Source organism: Schistocerca nitens, chromosome 2 (genome assembly GCF_023898315.1).
Source record: "Schistocerca nitens isolate TAMUIC-IGC-003100 chromosome 2, iqSchNite1.1, whole genome shotgun sequence".
In the NCBI taxonomy this organism is placed as follows: Eukaryota; Metazoa; Arthropoda; class Insecta; order Orthoptera; family Acrididae; genus Schistocerca; species Schistocerca nitens.
In genome coordinates, this window is record NC_064615.1 from 1,061,663,652 (window position 1) to 1,061,682,487 (window position 18,836).

The 18,836-nt window shown below is 39.7% G+C and overlaps 1 protein-coding gene across 2 annotated transcripts in view; it reads right to left on the minus strand.

Moving 5' to 3' along the window:
• Positions 1-936: 936 nt before the first annotated feature.
• LOC126237428 (dyslexia-associated protein KIAA0319-like protein) overlaps positions 937-18,836 on the minus strand; it is a 152,578-nt gene continuing 134,678 nt past the window's right edge. Inside the window, exons 17-19 of one of the 2 annotated variants that reach the window (XM_049947539.1) lie at positions 18,544-18,696; positions 12,241-12,428; positions 937-2,300 (exon numbers count right to left, since the gene is read on the minus strand). In XM_049947539.1, the coding sequence (XP_049803496.1) occupies positions 12,277-12,428; positions 18,544-18,696 (305 nt within the window). In that variant the 3' untranslated portion in view covers positions 937-2,300; positions 12,241-12,276. Of the gene's footprint in view, positions 2,301-12,240; positions 12,429-18,522; positions 18,697-18,836 lie in introns of both variants that reach the window. The other variant, XM_049947538.1, reaches the window with a different exon arrangement.

Sequence of the window (18,836 nt, forward strand, 5' to 3'; positions counted from 1 at the left end):
AGGCTCTTTGTGCAATACACAATAAATAAGTCAAAATTTTAGTGCCTTGGAATCTCGTTGCAAAAGAAAATATATAAAAAAGATCCACTATGTTTCATTTTCTGTTGCCTAAATGACATCAGCTAATAAATGCATATTTACTACATCAACTATTGTCATATACACACACTGCACATTGTGCATGATGTTATATATCTGTCGTTGTTGCTAATGTAATTGTTCCAAGCAAAGCACCATATTTCTTGGGTGATGGACGGTCACTTGTGGCAAATATTTGGACACTATTTATTCCATCATCCTTATCAGTCTACATTTTTGAATTATGGTACAAGACAAACTTTTTTTCCACTTTGTGAATGGCAGCTCCTTACTCAATTTCAAAAGACGAGATACAAACAGGGAAGTATTCTGGACAGTGAAAGTTCAAATACACATAAAATGCTCTGTAATAATTTTCTCCAATGAAAACGGGGCTAGTGTATTAACAGGCTCACACAACTGAATTTTTTCTCTCTTTTGTGATTTGTGTATTTTGAAAATCTTTTAACAAATAAATCATTTGAACAATATGATGAAATCTTGCAATATTAAGATAATATTTTATGCGACAGATGAAGATAGTACTTGTTAATATTTCAGCTGGTGATTAATTCCGGCAAAATATTTATTTCTTTATTTTTGCAATCTGCACAAATGATTGTACTAGCCTTATTAATTTGTCACACTACAGAAATTCCAATCTTTTTGGACAGTGTGCAATTTAAGTATCTTAAAATGATCAGAAAACAATTGTATATGAATTCTGAACACTATGCATATCAGACAACTCCTCATTTTTTTGGTACAGTAAAAACAAGAAACAATTACAATGCATCAATGCAACAGAATATCAAAATAATAGCTTCATAAAATCTTAAAGTCAACCTTTTAAAAAAAAAAAAAAAAAAAAAAAAAAAAATTGACATATGAAATAATATTTTTTAGTGTGCGTAGTAATAGCTATTAACATAATAAACAAAGATCATCACAGTTGGGTGTGTTACATCAAATATTAATCTAAATATACATGCTCTCTGTAGCACAATTTATGCCATTGTACTACATGCAGAACTTTGTTTTAAGAAAAGGCAGCACCAAACCTGTGTGTCTGATTTGTTTGTTACACAGCTGAAGATGAAGCAATATTTTTCACAAGTCATAAATTAACAGTGAAAGAAAATAAAAAAAATAATGCTTCTTGATTTTTGTGTGGCTCTTCTGTGCAAACCTATGAATTAAGCAAATGATTTGTTTTCAAAATGTGTATCTGGTGAATGCTCTCCTGTTTTTCTGAACTAGTAATCTTCAAACATCAGCCAAAAGGAATGCCACACACAATTTCTTATTAAGATAACTTGTGAATGAAAATATAATAAAATTCTAGGTTTGGCTACCACAATGACAGGGTTGTAAGGTGTATCACATATCATATCACAACGAATTTAAATGTTCGCTCATACCATAATATGGCACAACAACATACACTTATAAGCAATATAGAACACATTAGCTTCTTCTTGGACTACAAAATCACACTTAAATGTTATATTGCAGTATACATTTTCTCCCATTTCTTAAAACAGTTAGTCTTCATTTTACAACTGTGTAACAAAAACAAAATAGTTTGGAATACATACAGACACACAACTAGAAAAATTAATTCTTCTAACAAACAATGGCCACATTTTGAAAAAAATAACATTGAACATTACTGTTCATATTGGATCATATTACTTACAACAAAGTAAGGCAAATTACATTACCATACACTCCCTTCCCACAATTAGCAAGTTCTCAGTATACTGACTTATTTATAACAGTTGTCAGGTCAAAAATCATATTTTATCAGTAAATTACATGAAGAGGTAATTTTTACATTCTGCCTCCCTTAGCTGCTTTTGGGTCTGCCAAAAAATTATGAAAAAACATGCACTACATTATGTACAATTGTAATGCCATAATTTGTTCTGCAATAAAATAAAAACTTACTTTCAATAATGAAGAACAGAAAATGCTTTTTCATAGCTTGCATTCAAACATTGTCCATGTACTTAAGAATATGCATTTTCACCCAGAGGTGAAAATTGTTTGCGATAAGCAAAGTAATAATAATTACAAACAAGACATTGTCACTGAAGTTTTTGTAGATTTGTAGATTTAACCAGCCATCAATCAGAATTCAGGGTTGCTTCATAGCCAACATTTACTTATTCGAAGAAATCTGCGTAATAAAATGCAGCCTCATACAGGAATGTCAACACCTAAAATGAAATAAACATAACTAATCAATCAACAGAACAAAAATAAATAATTTTGATTAATTTTGCTTTCTTATTAGAGTTGATCTACTGACCACATACTACTCCTTTTTTCCCCAACATAAATGTACTGATAGAGCACAAACTGAATATGAAAGGGTGTACTGTAGATTTGTCCTTACATAGTAGTTATTATATCACACATGTCTAAGTTATAACGTCACTTTTAAAGGAGTGGCACCAATACAATAAACTAACTCTACAGGGGAAAGAGGACCTTGAAAGAGCACCTTGATAGTGTGGAGTTTATTAGACGGAGCAGAAGCCAACCAGAGGACATGAAGCACATTCCAACTGGTAATCCCAATGGAGGGCAGTATCAGGAGGTTGACACCCACATATACACAGGGAGGGAGGGAGGGAGGGAGGGAGGGAGGGAGGGAGGGAGGGAGGGAGGGAGGGAGGGAGGGAGGGAGGGAGGGAGGGAGGGGGGAGGGAGGGGCGGGAGGAAGCAGTAGTTTTTACCAGTGATCAACATTCCCATAGTACAGAATGTATTCATACTGTATATACACATTATCAAAATGTTTTTAAGAATGCTTACTACTACAGAAATGTTGTTATCCTGAAGGCATTATAGACTGAACTACAATGAATGACTACCTAAGAGGAAGACTGCATCACACTCATTTGTAATGTGTAGAATAACATGTGATTATTATACAACAGATGAATGATGGGTTTCAATCTCAAAAGTTACTGCAAGGTGCAACTGTCTGTGAACTGTCTGCCAATATTCGAGGAGAAGAATTCAGGAGGCCATGCTTAGCATGGAGGGCCAGAAGAAGGGGGCATTCCACTAAGATATGACTTACTGTTTATAAGGCTCCACAATTACATTGTGGGGGTGGTTTGTTACAAAAAATAAAACTGTGTGTTAGCCTGGTATGAAAAATGCAGAGGTGACATAGGATGCTGGATTCCTTTCAGGAGGAATGGAAGGAAGAGCATCATGCAACAGCACTCACCTTGATAGTCTGGAGTTTATTAGACAGGGCAGAAGCCAACCAGAGGACATGAGGCACATTCCAACTGGTAATCCCAATGGAGGGCAGTATCAGGAGGTTGATGCCCACATATAAAAAAAAAAGAATGGGATATGTAGGATGATCAGGGAACTGTTGAACACAAACAGCATAGGAAACCAAGAGTTGGTACTGTTGGAACTGAGGGGTTAGATACCCACTTCGACAAGGAGACTGTCTACAGGTCTATCCAGAAGGTGGCCAGATGAACACCACGATGATTGACTAGGTTTAACAATTTCAAAGCAGAAGTCATAGTGAGCCATAACCTGGCAACCATATTCCAGAGGGATGAGACCAAAGGCCAGTAACTACAGAGAAGAGTAACACGACCCACATCTCAAGAGGTGTGGGCAAGGAAGCAGACAGTGTTAAGCTTCCACAAGCAACTAGTTTTTAGTAGACTAATATGGGGCAGCAACATCAGTTTTTTATAAAAAAGGAGGCTCAAAAGATGGGACTGTGCAACAAGTTCCTAGTGCTGGGTACCCAAGTAGAGTTCTGGGTCGAGCAGCACCATGGTACAACAACAGATCGTCATGATCTGCATTTTTGTAGGAGAGAACTGGAATCCACGGGAAATAGTCCATGTAAAGGCCCATGGATCGAGCCTTGGAGCTGATGCTACTGAGTGGGAGCTATACCAAATGTGAAAGCAATTACCATACAGCACAGGGTGACCAGAGCTCACTATCCCACTGATTATAATGAGGAAGAATGACACTCATGACAGAGCCCTGTGGGGTGCCATTCTGTATGTCCTGTAGAGAAATATGAACAAGAACCCAGAACAATTGTCAGGATAAAAACTAACGAATAAAAATTGGTAGACAGCCTCAAAAGCCAGTCATGGAGAGTAAGTAAAATGTGATGGCAACAAGCAGTGTCGTATGTCTTATGTAGGTCAGAAAAGACTGCCATAATGTGTTGACATTTAGAAAAATTTCTGTCAGGATTGCTGTTTCCAACCAGGCCACGTACTCGGTTGTGGATTGTCCCCACCGGAAACTACACAGATACGGAAACGAGAGGCTGCCAAGACTCAAGAACTGAGCATAATCTGAGGGCAACGATCTTTTCAAGCAGTTTGCAGAGCACATTAATGAGGCTAATCGGTTGGCAGCTGTCAAGAGATGCTGTTTTCTTTTTTCTGGCTTACAGATTGGGACAATGATACTACCCCACCATTGTGAATGGAAGACACTTTTGAGCCAGTAATGGTTGAAGGCCCTGAGTAAATGAAGCCTTGGAAGAACATTCAGGTGTCTGATCATCTGTTTATGAATTGAATTAGAGCCTGGGGCCTTATCTTGAGACAAGGCAACAGCCTGAAGCAGTTCCCTGTCAGTGAAAGGATCATTACATGATTCAATTTTGTTGGATAGAGGGTCCTCTTCAAATTGTCACTTCTGCAGTAGAGAGATAGCTGCCTAAGAAGAGGATGGTGATGCTTTCACAAACTGGGTTGCAAGGTGATCAGCAAGAACCTACACATCAGTACAAAGACCAACCTAAGGACACACCCCGGAACAGTTGTTGTTCATTGGTGGTCCAGAAGTCTGCATAGCTTGGCCCACACCAGGGATGAAGAGCCATACATTCCTAGGGAGGAGACGTAGTTCTCCTAACATTCCTTCTTACTGTGCTTAATTAGATAATGAGCCTTTGCATGAAGTTGCTTAAAAGTGATAAGGTTGGTCAGCAAACGATGTCATTTTAATTGTTGTAGGGCCCTCCGGTGATCCTGAACAGCTATTGCATAGTTATTGGCCAACAATGGCACTTGCCAGCAATGGAGGGGCATGTAGGAAGGGCAATAGCAATTCCAGCAGTGTGGGTGATTGCGTCGGAGAAATCTTGCACAATTTCATCGATGCAATCTGACAAACAGGTGGTGAAGGTAACAGCAGGGCATACAATTGCTAGTTAACTCTTTCTTTGAAGCAACCAATGTGTTAGTCGGCCTGTCTGGCAGTCGCAAAGCAGCAACAGGATCACTCGTGGCAAGTGCTCACTGTCACAAACATCGTCACATAGTGACCCATGAAGTGGTGTCATGAGACTGGGGAAAGAGATCATTAGACAGATAGCTGGAAAGATACCACTTAAGTGGGTAGGAATATGGTCATTGAGGAGATGCAGATCATGATCATTAAGATGCTGGTCCAGTAGAAGGCCACTACCAAGTGAAGTGACACTCCCTCAGAGGGGTTGAAGCACATCAAAATACACTAGTAGGAGAAAAGGGGACAAAATTATTGGACTAAGGTGGTCAAGTCATGGTAATTAAGTGACCTGCCTGAAGGTATGTAAAAGTATCAAATAGTGATCTCTGATGTCATCTGCATTCACACTGCTATTGTTTCCACCTTGGTACGAAGGGCAATCCTTACTTTGATGACACCTGTGTGAACCAATGTACAGTCCCCTCCAGACACCCTCTCAGGGCCAGCACGATTTGACAGAATGCATGATAACCATGGACCACTGGGGAATGGTCATCATCAGTGAAGTGTGTTTCTTGTAGAGTAACAAGTATTTGCAGAAGAGGAGGAAATAACATGATGTAGTTCTGGAAGGTGACTGTAATATCCCTTACAGTTTCACTGAATAATTATGTTATGGGTGTCCAGGTTAGGCATGAAGGGTTCAGGAGAACTGGTCATGCCTCAAAATCACTGCCTGTCATTGATGGGGGTGGAACAACATCAATGGTTCAGAATCAAATGGAGTGGGGGGGGGGGGGGATCTGGCTCCTCTGAGGTCACTGGAGTAGCCTTGCCCCAATTCTTCTTCTTCTTCTTCTTCTCCTTTGTGGCCATTGCGATTCTGACAAGGGCCTATCCATGATAAGCATGAGGACGGATGAAGAGCGGGCGGCCCTGGCCCATAGATTGCAGTTCATTCAGCCGTTGGCTGGTGTCGGGCCCCTGATATGACTTTCTAGAAAGGGGCTTACCGTATTTACTCAAATCTAAGCCGCACTCGAATGTAAGCCACACCTGAAAAATGAGACTCGAAATCAAGTAAAAAAAATTTCCCGAATCTAAGCCGCACCTGAAATTTGCGACTCTAAATTCAAGGTGAGAGAAAAGTTTTAGGGCGCACCTCCAAATCGAAACGAAGTTGGTCCATTGTAATATGAGACACAATTTAGGTCGAATGAATGACGATACAGCTATAGTAGTTTGGTTCATGTCGTAAGCTTATCAGTTAAGCTTTACCAGGTAGCCATTGCTATGCGTCAGGCGTTCCGTCCGTATTTATACGGGTACCCTTCCTTTTTCATGTGCTTCCTCAGGTTTGAATCGATTGCTTATTTTTCTTTGATCTGATAAGTTCCGTTCTCTTTGTTATAGGTGTTTACGTCACTATAAGCTGAAACTGCATTACTGTACTGTGTCATGCATTGTTTGTCGCATTCTGATAACGAGTGTTTACGGCCTGTCGCTGCTTGCGGCATGGCTTGCTTTTGTGCGCGCTACCGCCGCTTACAATAAAAAAAGAGAGGAATTGTCTCATTAGCGAAACAATGGCAAGAGACTGCTATTTGTTGTTACTTACACTGCTGCTTTCTTTGATAATGATCAACAAGAACCAAATAATAGACTGCGTATGATAGAAGATGTTCTGAATGAGAGTTTAGCTAAAAATTTTCTCCGTTTGAAAATCTTTGCAGATGCCTCTTTTGTACATTACATTCTGCACAGAAATTAGAGTCATCTTAGATTTAAAAATGTAGCCAATTGCCATGCTTCATTTCTGACTGTATCACTCTTAGGCATAAGAATAATATGAATATAAACACGACACGATATGTATATTCTTCCGCATTTGCTGTTGTCTCACTCTAGTTTTGTAGTTTATTAGGCAGACAGGATTTAAATGAGATAGCAGCAAACACGAAAGAATACATGGCAAAATGTTTATATTCGCATTATTCTTATGGTGAAGAGAATACTGCATGTGATTCGCAATTCATAGAAGTTCCTATTAGCAACCATCTTTTCTCACAGGTAGGAAAATATTCAGAACGAAGAGTTGGCCATATTGACAAACATCCCAAACAGTCCTGTCAGTCGAATTTTCATAGTACACTGAAATGCTGCCACATTTGAAGATGAACAGTATGCAATTTGTATTTACTTCGTTGGATAATGTATGAAAATGCAGTGGTCGAAACTCGGGGCGGAGAAAAAAGCTCGTCTTCCACCTTTTTTTTAAAATTTATTTACTGACGCAGAGGTTTTGGCGCCAGTATTTATCTTTGAGCCTGTAAAGCATGCCTGTGTAGCGCTACATATATTCTCGGCTGAAGTTAGTTGTGGCGGCAACTACCAACATTTTTCAGAACTTCCGCTTACTTTGCACTCGATTCTAAGCCGCAGGTGGTTTTTGGGTTACAAAAACCGGAAGAAAAGTGCGGCTTAGATTCGAGTAAATACAGTATGAGAGGGAGCCCTGTCACTGGTCTCTGCCAGAGGAGGGAGCTGCTCCTCCAGCTAGATGTGGGAAGTGGTTTCCAAAGGCGGTGCCACAGGAAACACAAGAGAGGAGGGTGGTGGGAGAACTGGTTTTGAAAAAAAAACTGAAGTTGTGGGAGTGATGGGTGTGACCCACACATAATTAGATGTCATATCAACAGGATGTAGGTGTTCATACTTTTTATGTGCCTCCGTGTAACACAGGTGGTCAATAAATTTATGTTCCTAAATTTTCTTTTCTCTCTTGAAGACTGGGCAAACCAGTGAACATGGAGGATGGCAGTCCATACAACTGACATGCAAGAGTAGTTCTTCACAAGAAGTTTCTTTGTGCAGTGATCATCTGTAGTTACCACATTTTGGGTCTGCCATGTATTTGACCAAAGCATAAGCATCAGAAGCACTTCATGGGTAGTGTTATGTGCAGTTTCACATCACAGCTGTACATCATGACTAACTTTTTCCGGGAGAACAATCCTTCAAAGGCTTCTGTAAAGGTGCCTGTATCTGTTCTATTATCCTTTGGATCTTTTTGGAAGCATTGGACAAAATGCATACCTTACCACTCAAGATTAACCTGCAGCTCCTCATTTGCTTTGGCTGGTATGTCACCCAGACAGTCACATGCCTGAAGAATTGCAGATCGTGCAGCAAAGGAGGCTTCAATCAATAGAGATCCATTGTGCATTTTCCCCAATGACTCAACTTCTCCAAACTTATCTTCAGTATGTTCCACAAAAAATTATGGATTTGTTGTGGTAAAAGTATGTCCATTAGTTCGGGTACATACTAAGTTTTGGATACATTTTTTCAGTCCCAGATGTGTGGCCTGTCCGTCTTCCCATGGGGTAGCCAGGATACGGAAAGCAGCAGGGTTATAACTGCCTGCACTGAAATTTCAATTCCTGTCTGAAGAGATGGTTGGATCAGAACAGCCAATTTTTGGTGTAACTTAACAGATTTCACGTGTGAATCATAAGCCCTGATGCCACTTACCCCACTCAAGAGCTCTCCCAATGAGTGTCACCCAGACACAGCAAAGGCCATCTGGCAAGAGGGCATGCACTGGGAGCTAGCAGCTAGGACATCCACAGTGTGATCTTTGTGTTGTCATGGGGTCAACCAAAAGGGTACTTAATGACCCTAACATGTCAGATTGGCAACTGCATTGGCTTTCAAGCGCAAATATGAGCCTATAGAAGTACTGTGAACAGATGACCTTTAACACTCATGCAGTGTGCTATTTAAGGTGTTCTTCCCCCAGTCAGTCCACACTACAGAAAAATTTGAAAAATGATGGTTAAACCCATCAGGGCACCACAAATTACTTTAGCCAAAAGGTGGTGAATGAAAGAATATTCCAAGACAGGAAGGCAGAACATTGGGGATAGATGGGTCAACAACAATTACCCTCAATTTCTCTAATTCCACTCTCACTGGTTATTATGCAACACATACATCAGAGAAACAAACATTTTTGTTAACTCATTTTGGAATATCTGGTCAAACAATTTCAACGGTAAGCCCTTTCTGCAATATAAGGCATTTTCCTTCATGTTTTGACTCCCACATGAATTTTTTAAGCATCTACATTGTGTTCTAGTGTTCCTTGTGAAAAATCATGCAACTGTTCTCTGTCTGTTCTACTAATCTAACCTGGCAGGAGTCCCAAAATGTTGAACAGTATTCAAGTACAGTTGAATGAGAGTTTTGTAAGTAAATTTCTTTGCGGATGAATTACACTTCCTTCTGATGAATCTTAGTCTGGGATATGTATATTCTGTAACTAGAGTTATCTGGTTGAATGAAACAAAGTTTCTTGGGTTGGCCACATTGTCTAACATGTTCTGTCTTTTTGTCACATCAAATTAGACTAAAAATTGAAGGGAAAATGTACAATCATCTAAATGACACTTCTTACAGGAAAATGATTTCAGATACAACCAGCTGGATGCAGCATATAACAACTGAACATCTTCGAAATTTTTTACAGATGAGACAGTGAATAAACTTTGACATCTTGCTGCTGCACCACCTGAGCTGTATGAACTTCCAAAGGTGCACAAGGAGGGCATAGCCTTTGAGGCCCATAGTAAGCATAACAGGACCATGAATGTACCCGGTTGTGAAACACCTGAGAACAGTTTTGGTTCTGACAGCTGACAAATGTTAGCACATTAAGAATTCTGCTAAGTTAATATAATTTTTACAAAATTTCAGACTGACCTACTCAGATCTTATGGGCAGTTTCCATGTTGTGTCACTTTCACTAGGGTACCAATTACGACATCCCTAGAACTAACTGGAAAGAAATTTGGATCCACTTGCTTATGGGTAGCCCACTGCCACTTACTGTTGCCAATATGTACATGGAACGTTTTGAGGAAAATTTGCTAGACTTATCATATGGTCACATAGGGAAGAATGACTACAAATGTTCTTGCAACACCTTAACTCTATCCACAACTTAATAAAGTCCACCATGAAGGTGGAACAAAATCCCATTCTTGAATGTTCTGGTACAGAGAAAACTGGATGGAAGTCTGGGACGCAGCATCCTCCACAAGGCATCTTACATGAACCAATACCTTCATGTCTCCAGTTGTCATCACCCATCACAAAAGGAAGGAGTGCTACACAAGGTAGTCCACAGAGCTCATTTGATCTATGACAAAGGAAGTTCAGCATTGTAATGAGCCCAAAGCCAGTTGACAGGCAGGAAGCCCCACCACAATCGAGAGCTGAGGAAGGTACACACACACAGAGAGCTTACATTTCATATGCAACATACTGGGAAAAACTGGCAGAATTTTCCACTGAAACGCCCTCAAATGTATACATACAACCTGCTGGTAAAAATTATACTACTTCTTGGTCAATAAAAGATGATCTGGGACTCTGGAAACTTGGTGTGTACCACATACCATGCAACTTCAGGACAGTGTATGTCAGATAAGCCATTAGCAAGGTAGAAGAAAGGTGCTGTCAACAAAATCAGCAACTGCTGAAAATTGCTGAGATCCAAACTCTAAAATGAGGTATGAAGACACAAAAGTTTTGAAAAATGCATCCCTCTTTTGGGACTGTGTATACAAGGAGGCCACTGAAATCTGGCTACGACAGAACCTAATTAATAAGGAAATTGGATTTCAACTTCTCCAAGCACAGAACCCAGCACTGAAGCTGCTTCTGATGCAGCTGAGGCAGAATACTGAACAGATTGCTGACTGAGGTCCACCACTTGATTCCTGAGAGCGAGAACACTATCACAAATGACACATTTTGCAGTTTACATATGGGTCAGGAGTGGGAGGGGAAGTATAAATATTCCACCCTCCAGCCCAGCATGTCAGTCAGCAAGAATAACCTGATGATGATGGCAAGTTACACCACCGAGAATTTGTTCTATGACACCCAATAAGTCTGATTGTATGAGCGAGAGGCTTTCAAGGTCCAGAAATGCCTTGTGAAAGGTGTCCCAAATGTCACAGCAAGCATACAGTGTTCTATATTTGCAACAAGAAAGGGCATCTGGCTACCATGTGTATTAGGCATTCAGTGGCACAGATGATGCACCACACCACAAAAGCTGTAAAAAATGAACTTCCCCAATTGCAAGCCACTGGTCTCATCAGCTCTGTCTCATCAAGTCAACATACTATGCACATGGCAGATCTTTGTTTTCCCTTCATCATCCCATTGGGTGCACTCCCTCATCCTGGGATCCGAGAGGCCTGCCCTTCATTTTTAACCTTTCCCACCCATTCCCTCTCTCCGCCCTTGAAAAATGAACTGTTAGTTCACAAAGCTAGGATAATGAGTGTACTTTTGTTTGTGTCTATCATCAGTACTTTTCCTCCTGAGGATAAGTACTGGCCAGAATAATGACTCAAAAAATATTCAACTACCTAAAGAAAAGTATATCAACAATCAAAAAAATATAGAGAACTACTTTTCATCTTAAAACCATTGTAATATTACATTTTAGCCATGTTTTGATCACATAGCCAGTGGAGATAAATACCGCCTCCTTCAGCTTATTTTGAAAGCAAAGATAACAACAAATGCAATAAGGCATATGTCAACAAAACAACCAGTTACTGGTTGTTAATTTCAAAATAGAAATCAAGTGATTCTACTACTAACTATTGTACACCATGTTGTCTGGCAGTGGGATAGAGAGGGGGACAGATGACTCAGTGTATAGCAGTTAAGAACGTCAAGGAAACAGAATGCTTGAATGTAAACTGCTGAGAACAGCTCAAAATGTGTAAGTGTTACGCTACAAAATTAAAGAGATCGTAAATAATTTTTGTATAAAATAAATCAATATTCTGTCAAAACTGGAAACATATGAATATTACAAATACTTACATTTCATAATACCATGCATCTGCAGTGGAATGTTTTTCATGTTTTCACACGATGGCCTCCTTTTATAAAACCATTTCGAATCTTTCCATGACCATTTCTCAAATCTCCATTCATTTTGCATTTGCGGCTCTCAAAGAGAACATCAGAATCAGAGTCTGATTCTGACAGCATGACCTTCCCATGAGGAGCTATAAAATTAAAGAAATGGAAAACATATTTAGGCAAATCATCTGGCATTAATGTTAAATTCTAAAACTAGAACTGTGTCTTCTATTTTAAAAGTAGTCATTCCATGTCAAGTCATCCATGCCATCCCACCCACCACCACAGATTTTATTGAAATATGGTTTACTTGTTCCCCTATGGAGACAAGTAACCACATGCTTTCTTCTGAATTAAGCGCGCGCACACGCACGCACGAACGTGCGCGCGCGCGCACGCGCACACGCACGCGCACACACGCGCGCGCTCACACACACACACACACACACACACACACACACACACACACACACACACTCTGCCATTTTCAGATCCACAGAAACATGTTATGAAATCATGCTGTGTGAAAAACTGCATGTTTGTTTTCTACCAAGAGAGGGTAGGATATTCAAAAGTATAGCTGCGTGTGCCACACTTGTATGAGTCTGTCTAGTCCATGATGACAAGCTACATTTTTTAAGTTCTACAGTCTTTTTTATTATGAGTCCATTATGATGGTATGAAAACAGATGTGCTGTTTATTGCACAGCATGATTTTATAATCTGTACTCTGTGGATTGGGTGATGACATTGTAGTTCTATCAGAGACAGCAAAGGACCTGGAAGAGCAGTTGAACGGAATAGACAGTTCTTGAATGGAGAATATACATCAACAAAAGCAAAACGATAGTGGAATGTAGTCGAATTAAATCAAGTGATGCTGAGGGAATTAGATTAGGAAATGAGACACTTAAAGTAGTAGATGAGTTTTGCTATTTGGGGAGCAAAATAACTGACAATGGTCAAAGTAGAGACGATGTAAAATGTGGACTGGTAACGGCAAGGAAAGCGTTTCTGAAAAAGAGAAATTTCTTAACACCGAGTATAGATTTAAGTGTCAGGAAGTCTTTTCTGAAAGTATTTGTATGGAGTGGAAGTGAAACATGGACGTTAAATCTTCTTCTCTCTTCTTCTGTAGTGGTCAATCCAAGGATTGGTTTGCAACAGCTACAATGGCAGCTTGTCTTCATTCTGTGCGTCTTTCAGCTTTTCTCTTCATTTCTTTATAGGTGTTACATCCCACATCTTTCACGATTTGATCCATGTACCTCAGCCGTGGTCTTCCTCTTGGTCTTTTTCCCTCGACATATCCCTCTATGATTGTGTTCAGGAGTCCTTTATGTCTAAATAGATGGCCTGTAAATTGCACTCTTCTTTTAACAATGAAACTCCAGAAGCTTCTCTTCTCACCTGCTCCTTCCAGAACCACTTCGTTTGTGACCTTGTCGATCCATTTTATTTTGAGCATGCGTCTATAGCACCACATTTCAAAAGAATTTAGCTTCTGCTGTTTCTCTGTCCCGAGAGTCCATGTTTCACACCCATAGCATGCCACACTCCACACATATGATTTCAAAAATCTTTTCCTGGTTTCAAGGCTGATGCTCTTAGATGTTAATATGTTTTTCTTCTTGTTAAAAGCAGCCTTTGCTTGAGCTATTCTACTTCTCACTTCTGCCTTGCTCCTTCCATCCCTGGTAATATTACGGCCCAGATAAGTAAAGTTATCAACTTATTCAAGCAGTTCATTGCCTACATGAACTTGGACTTTCACTTGATCTTCTTTGTCGCATGCCATTACTTTTGTTTTTGCTTTATTAATTCTCATATTATATTCTTCATCCATAACTTTATCCATTCTATTCAGTAGAACTACAAGATCTTCTTCACTTTCAGCCAGGACAGCTATATCATGGGCATATCTTATCATATCTATTCGTTGGCCATGAATTACTACACCTGTCTGTGAATTTTCCCTTACTTTTTTTCAGCGCCTCTTCAATGTATACGTTAAAGATAACAGGGGATAGTGCACAACCTTGTCGGACACCTTTCCGTATCTGCACCTCTTCTTGTTTTGTCCGTCCACGGATAACTGCTGTCTCGTTTTTGTACAGGTTCCATATCATTTTTCTATCTTTATGGTCTATTCCTACTTTTTTGAGTACCTCAAACATCTTATCCCATTTAACATTATCCAAGGCTTTCTCTACATCTACGAAAGCTATGTATGTTTTCAAGTTCTTATCTAGTCGTTTCTCTATTATTAGTTTTAGAGCAAATATTGCTTCTCTGGTTCCTCTATGGTTAAATAGTTTAGACAAAATGAAATGAAATGATTTTATGGCATTTATTGGCTGGGATATCCCTTTTGGGGTTCGGCCGCTGTATCGCAAGTCTTTTTAGTTGATGTCATGTAGGTGACTTGCATGTCAATGATGATGAAAATTATGATGACAACACCCAGTCCCTGCTGGGAATCGAAATCGGGCCCCCTTGCATGGTAGGCGGTAACACCACCGCTGCGCTATGGAGGCGGACTAGACAAGAAAAGAGTAGAAACTTTCGAAATGTGGTGCTACAGATGAATGCTGAAGATTAAATGTGTAGACCATGTAACTAATGAGGAGGTACTGAATAGAATTGGGGACAAGAGGAATTTGTGGCAAAACGTGAGTAGAAGAAGGGATTAGTTGGTAGGACACATTCTAAGGCATCGAGGGATCATCAATTTAGTATTGGAGAGAAGTGAAATCATAGAGGGAGGCCAAGGCATGAATACATTAAACAGATTCAGAAGGCTGTATGTTGCAGCAGTTATTTGGAGATGAATATGCTTGCACAGAGTAGATTAGCATGGAGAGCTGCATCAAACCAGTCTCTGGACTGAGGACCACAACAGCAACTCTGTGGATCTGAAGTTGGCAGTTCAGTCTTGCTGAAACTAGTAATCCAGTGCACACACATGTAATCAAGACAGTGAAAAGCTTCATATCACAAGCAGACAGAATTTGGAGCATTAATAATTCCATGAACTAGGCTGAGACAATTGTGATTATCACAATCAGTCATATTAGATGGTTTAAACAGTGACAGGCACATTCAGTCATGGTTTGTAGGAGAAAGAAATGAAGCAGGCAGAAATGCATGGTGTAACAAACTTCAGGAAATGGTGGGAGAAGTTGTCAACTTTGTAAAAGCATTAAGGCAGCTACATGACTTTGAAAGACAAGAATGTTTAGATTTCATCACAATTGTTGAATGCTGCAGATGTAAGAACGATCATCACGAATGGCAGGACTGCAAAGAAAAACAAATTTGCTACAGTTGCGGGAAACAGAGTCATGTATTGAGAGACTGTAAGAAAATAAAAACGAGTAAGATTATCAACAGACAGATTGGAAAAATAGTAAATGAGAACAGTGATGAATGTGCCACCGTGCAATTGCCTCCAGGCCAAGAGAGTGATTCCTGCCATTCCAACCAAAAATGAGATATAAATTGACTTCCTGGTAAGTGAAATATATTATCTGTTTTAGCAGAATATATACCAAACATGAAGCACCAATCACACAGAAAACATTATTCGTACCATATATTTGAAGAGTTTTGGTACAAACAATAGTAAAAGGGCAAATGGATGTTGAAATTATGAAACCAAGAGATTCTGCAGATCTCCTTCCCCCTCTCTCCAATAGTTATTAATTACAAAAAATAATAAAAAAAACACCTCCTGGAGACATGAAGTTTTATTTTTGTACCAATTACTGAGCTCTGAAAGCAATAACTACACAGGATATTTGCACCTTATCAAATATTTATGTTCAGTAATCTAGAGTGGCTAGAGTGTGATATTGCTGCCGCCCCACGCCCCACGCCCCACCCCCCAGCCCCTGAAATCTTGGTAGTGGTGACACACAGATCTGCAGCGTAGCCCAAGGTCTAGGTTACTTCCGATTGATTAATGTTGCACGCTTCCCCAGTATGGAAATCATGAGCCGTGCCTGTCCTGGAGAATCTCCTCAATATGGATCTAATGGAATGAAACATACAGCTAACCTGATATGGGTGTAGCTGACATTTCTTGTAAAAATCAGAATAACTAGGCTCGCAAAAATCAGAATAACTAGGCTTGTAACACAAGGATAAGGGTAAATGGCAAGAAGATAACTAATTTGGTACTGCATAACTGCAAATAATAATAATAAGTCAGTGAAGTGCAAAATGGCTCAGCAGGGATGGCCAGAGCACAAATGTAAGGATGTAGAGGCTTATCTCACTAGGGGTAAGATAGATACTGCCTACAGGAAAATTAAAGAGACCTTTGGAGAAAAGAGAACCACTTGTATGAATATCAAGAGCTCAGATGGAAACCCAGTTCTAAGCAAAGAAGGGAAAGCAGAAAGGTGGAAGGAGTATATAGAGGGTCTATACAAGGGCAATGTACTTGAGGACAATATTATGGAAATGGAAGAGGATGTAGATGAAGATGAAATGGGAGATATGATACTGCATGATGAGTTTGACAGAGCACTGAAAGACCTGAGTCGAAACAAGGCCCCGGGAGTAGACAACATTCCATTAGAACTACTGACAGCCTTGGGAGAGCCAGTCCTGACAAAACTATGCCATCTGGTGAGCAAGATGTATGAGACAGGCAAAATACCCTCAGACTTCAAGAAGAATATAATAATTCCAATCCCAAAGAAAGCAGGTGTTGACAGATGTGAAAATTACTGAACTATCAGTTTAATAAGTCACAGCTGCAAAATACTAACGCAAATTCTTTACAGACGAATGGAAAAACTAGTAGAAGCCGACCTCGGGGAAGATCAGTTTGGATTCCGTAGAAATATTGGAACACGTGAGGCAATACTGGCCCTACGACTTAGCTTTTGACAATGTGGACTGGAATATTCTCTTTCAAATTCTGAAGGTGGCAGGGTAAAATACAGGGAGTGAAAGGCTATTTACAATTTGTATAGAAACCAAGTGGCAGTTATAAGAGTTGAAGGGGCATGAAAGGGAAGCAGTGGTTGGGAAGGGAGTGAGACACTGTTGTAGCCTTTCCCCGATGTTATTCAATCTTTATATTGAGCAAGCAGTGAAGGAAACAAAAGAAAAATTTGGAGTAGGTATTAAAATCCATGGAGAAGAAATAAAAACTTTGAGATTCACCGATGACATTGTAATTCTGTCAGAGACAGCAAAGGACTTGGAAGAGCAGTTGAACGGAATGGATAGTGTCTTGAAAGGAGGATATAAGATGAACATCAACAAAAGCAAAACGAGGATAATGGAATGTAGTTGAGTTAACTTGGGTGATGCCAAGGGAATTAGATTAGGAAATGAGACATTTAATGTAGTAAATGAGTTTTGCTATTTGGGGAGTAAAATAACTAATGATGGTCAAAGTAGAGAGGATATAAAATGTAGACTGGCAATGGCAAGGAAAGCGTTTCTGAAGAAGAGAAATTTGTTAACATCGAGTATAGATTTAAGTGTCAGGAAGTCGTTTCTGAAAGTATTTGTATGGAGTGTAGCCATGTATGGAAGTGAAACATGGACGATAAATAGTTTAGACAAAAAGAGAATAGAAGCCTTCGAAATGTGGTGCTACAGAAGAATGCTGAAGATTAGATGGGTAGATCACATAACTAATGAGGAGGTATTGAATAGGATTGGGGAGAAGAGAAGTTTGTGGCACAATTTGACTAGAAGAAGGGATCGATTGGTAAGACATGTTCTGAGACATCAAGGGTTCACCAATTTAGTATTGGAGGGCAGCGTGGAGCGTAAAAATTGTAGAGGGAGACCAAGAGATGAATACACTAAGCAGATTCAGAAGGATGTAGGTTGCAGTAGGTACTGGGAGATGAAGAAGCTTGCACAGGATAGAGTAGCAAGGAGAGCTGCATCAAACCAGTCTCAGGACTGAAGACCACAACAAGTCAGTGAAAGACTACACAGCAATTAACAAAAGTCAATGGCTTATTTTAAGTACAGCTTCACTCAGCATGATCCTGATGTATGTGGTACAACATTGCCTTCCACTGACCTCTGAACTGTCTTAGCCACTCAGTTTTTGTGGTTCCTACAGTTCAATATGGGTTCAAAACCATGGTGCAATTTTGCATTTTCACATTAACAAATGATTGCCAGGGTTATTTTACAAATTGTAATATAATAAATTTTATGTGGAATACAAGTATAAAAAAAAGGCAAGCTTGTTTAGCTCACCCCTTGGGATCATGGCATCACCTTCTCCATCGCTGCCCAGGAGAGAGTACTTCTGCCTTTTACGTGGACGTCGAACACAAACTTTCTGGAACAGGCATGACAGGGCCCAGCCGCCACCCACAATCAATAGCATTGCCACAAACAACACTATCACCACGTACAAGATACTCCAATCTGAAAGTAAGTTAGTAATAGGTGTAATACATCAAATGGGATGAACACTTTACTGTTACAAAATTTTTGACCCTGAAATATGCTCTGCTAAATTATTGTATTTTTAGTTATTTATCCTCATCAGTTAAGGTCTCCTATCC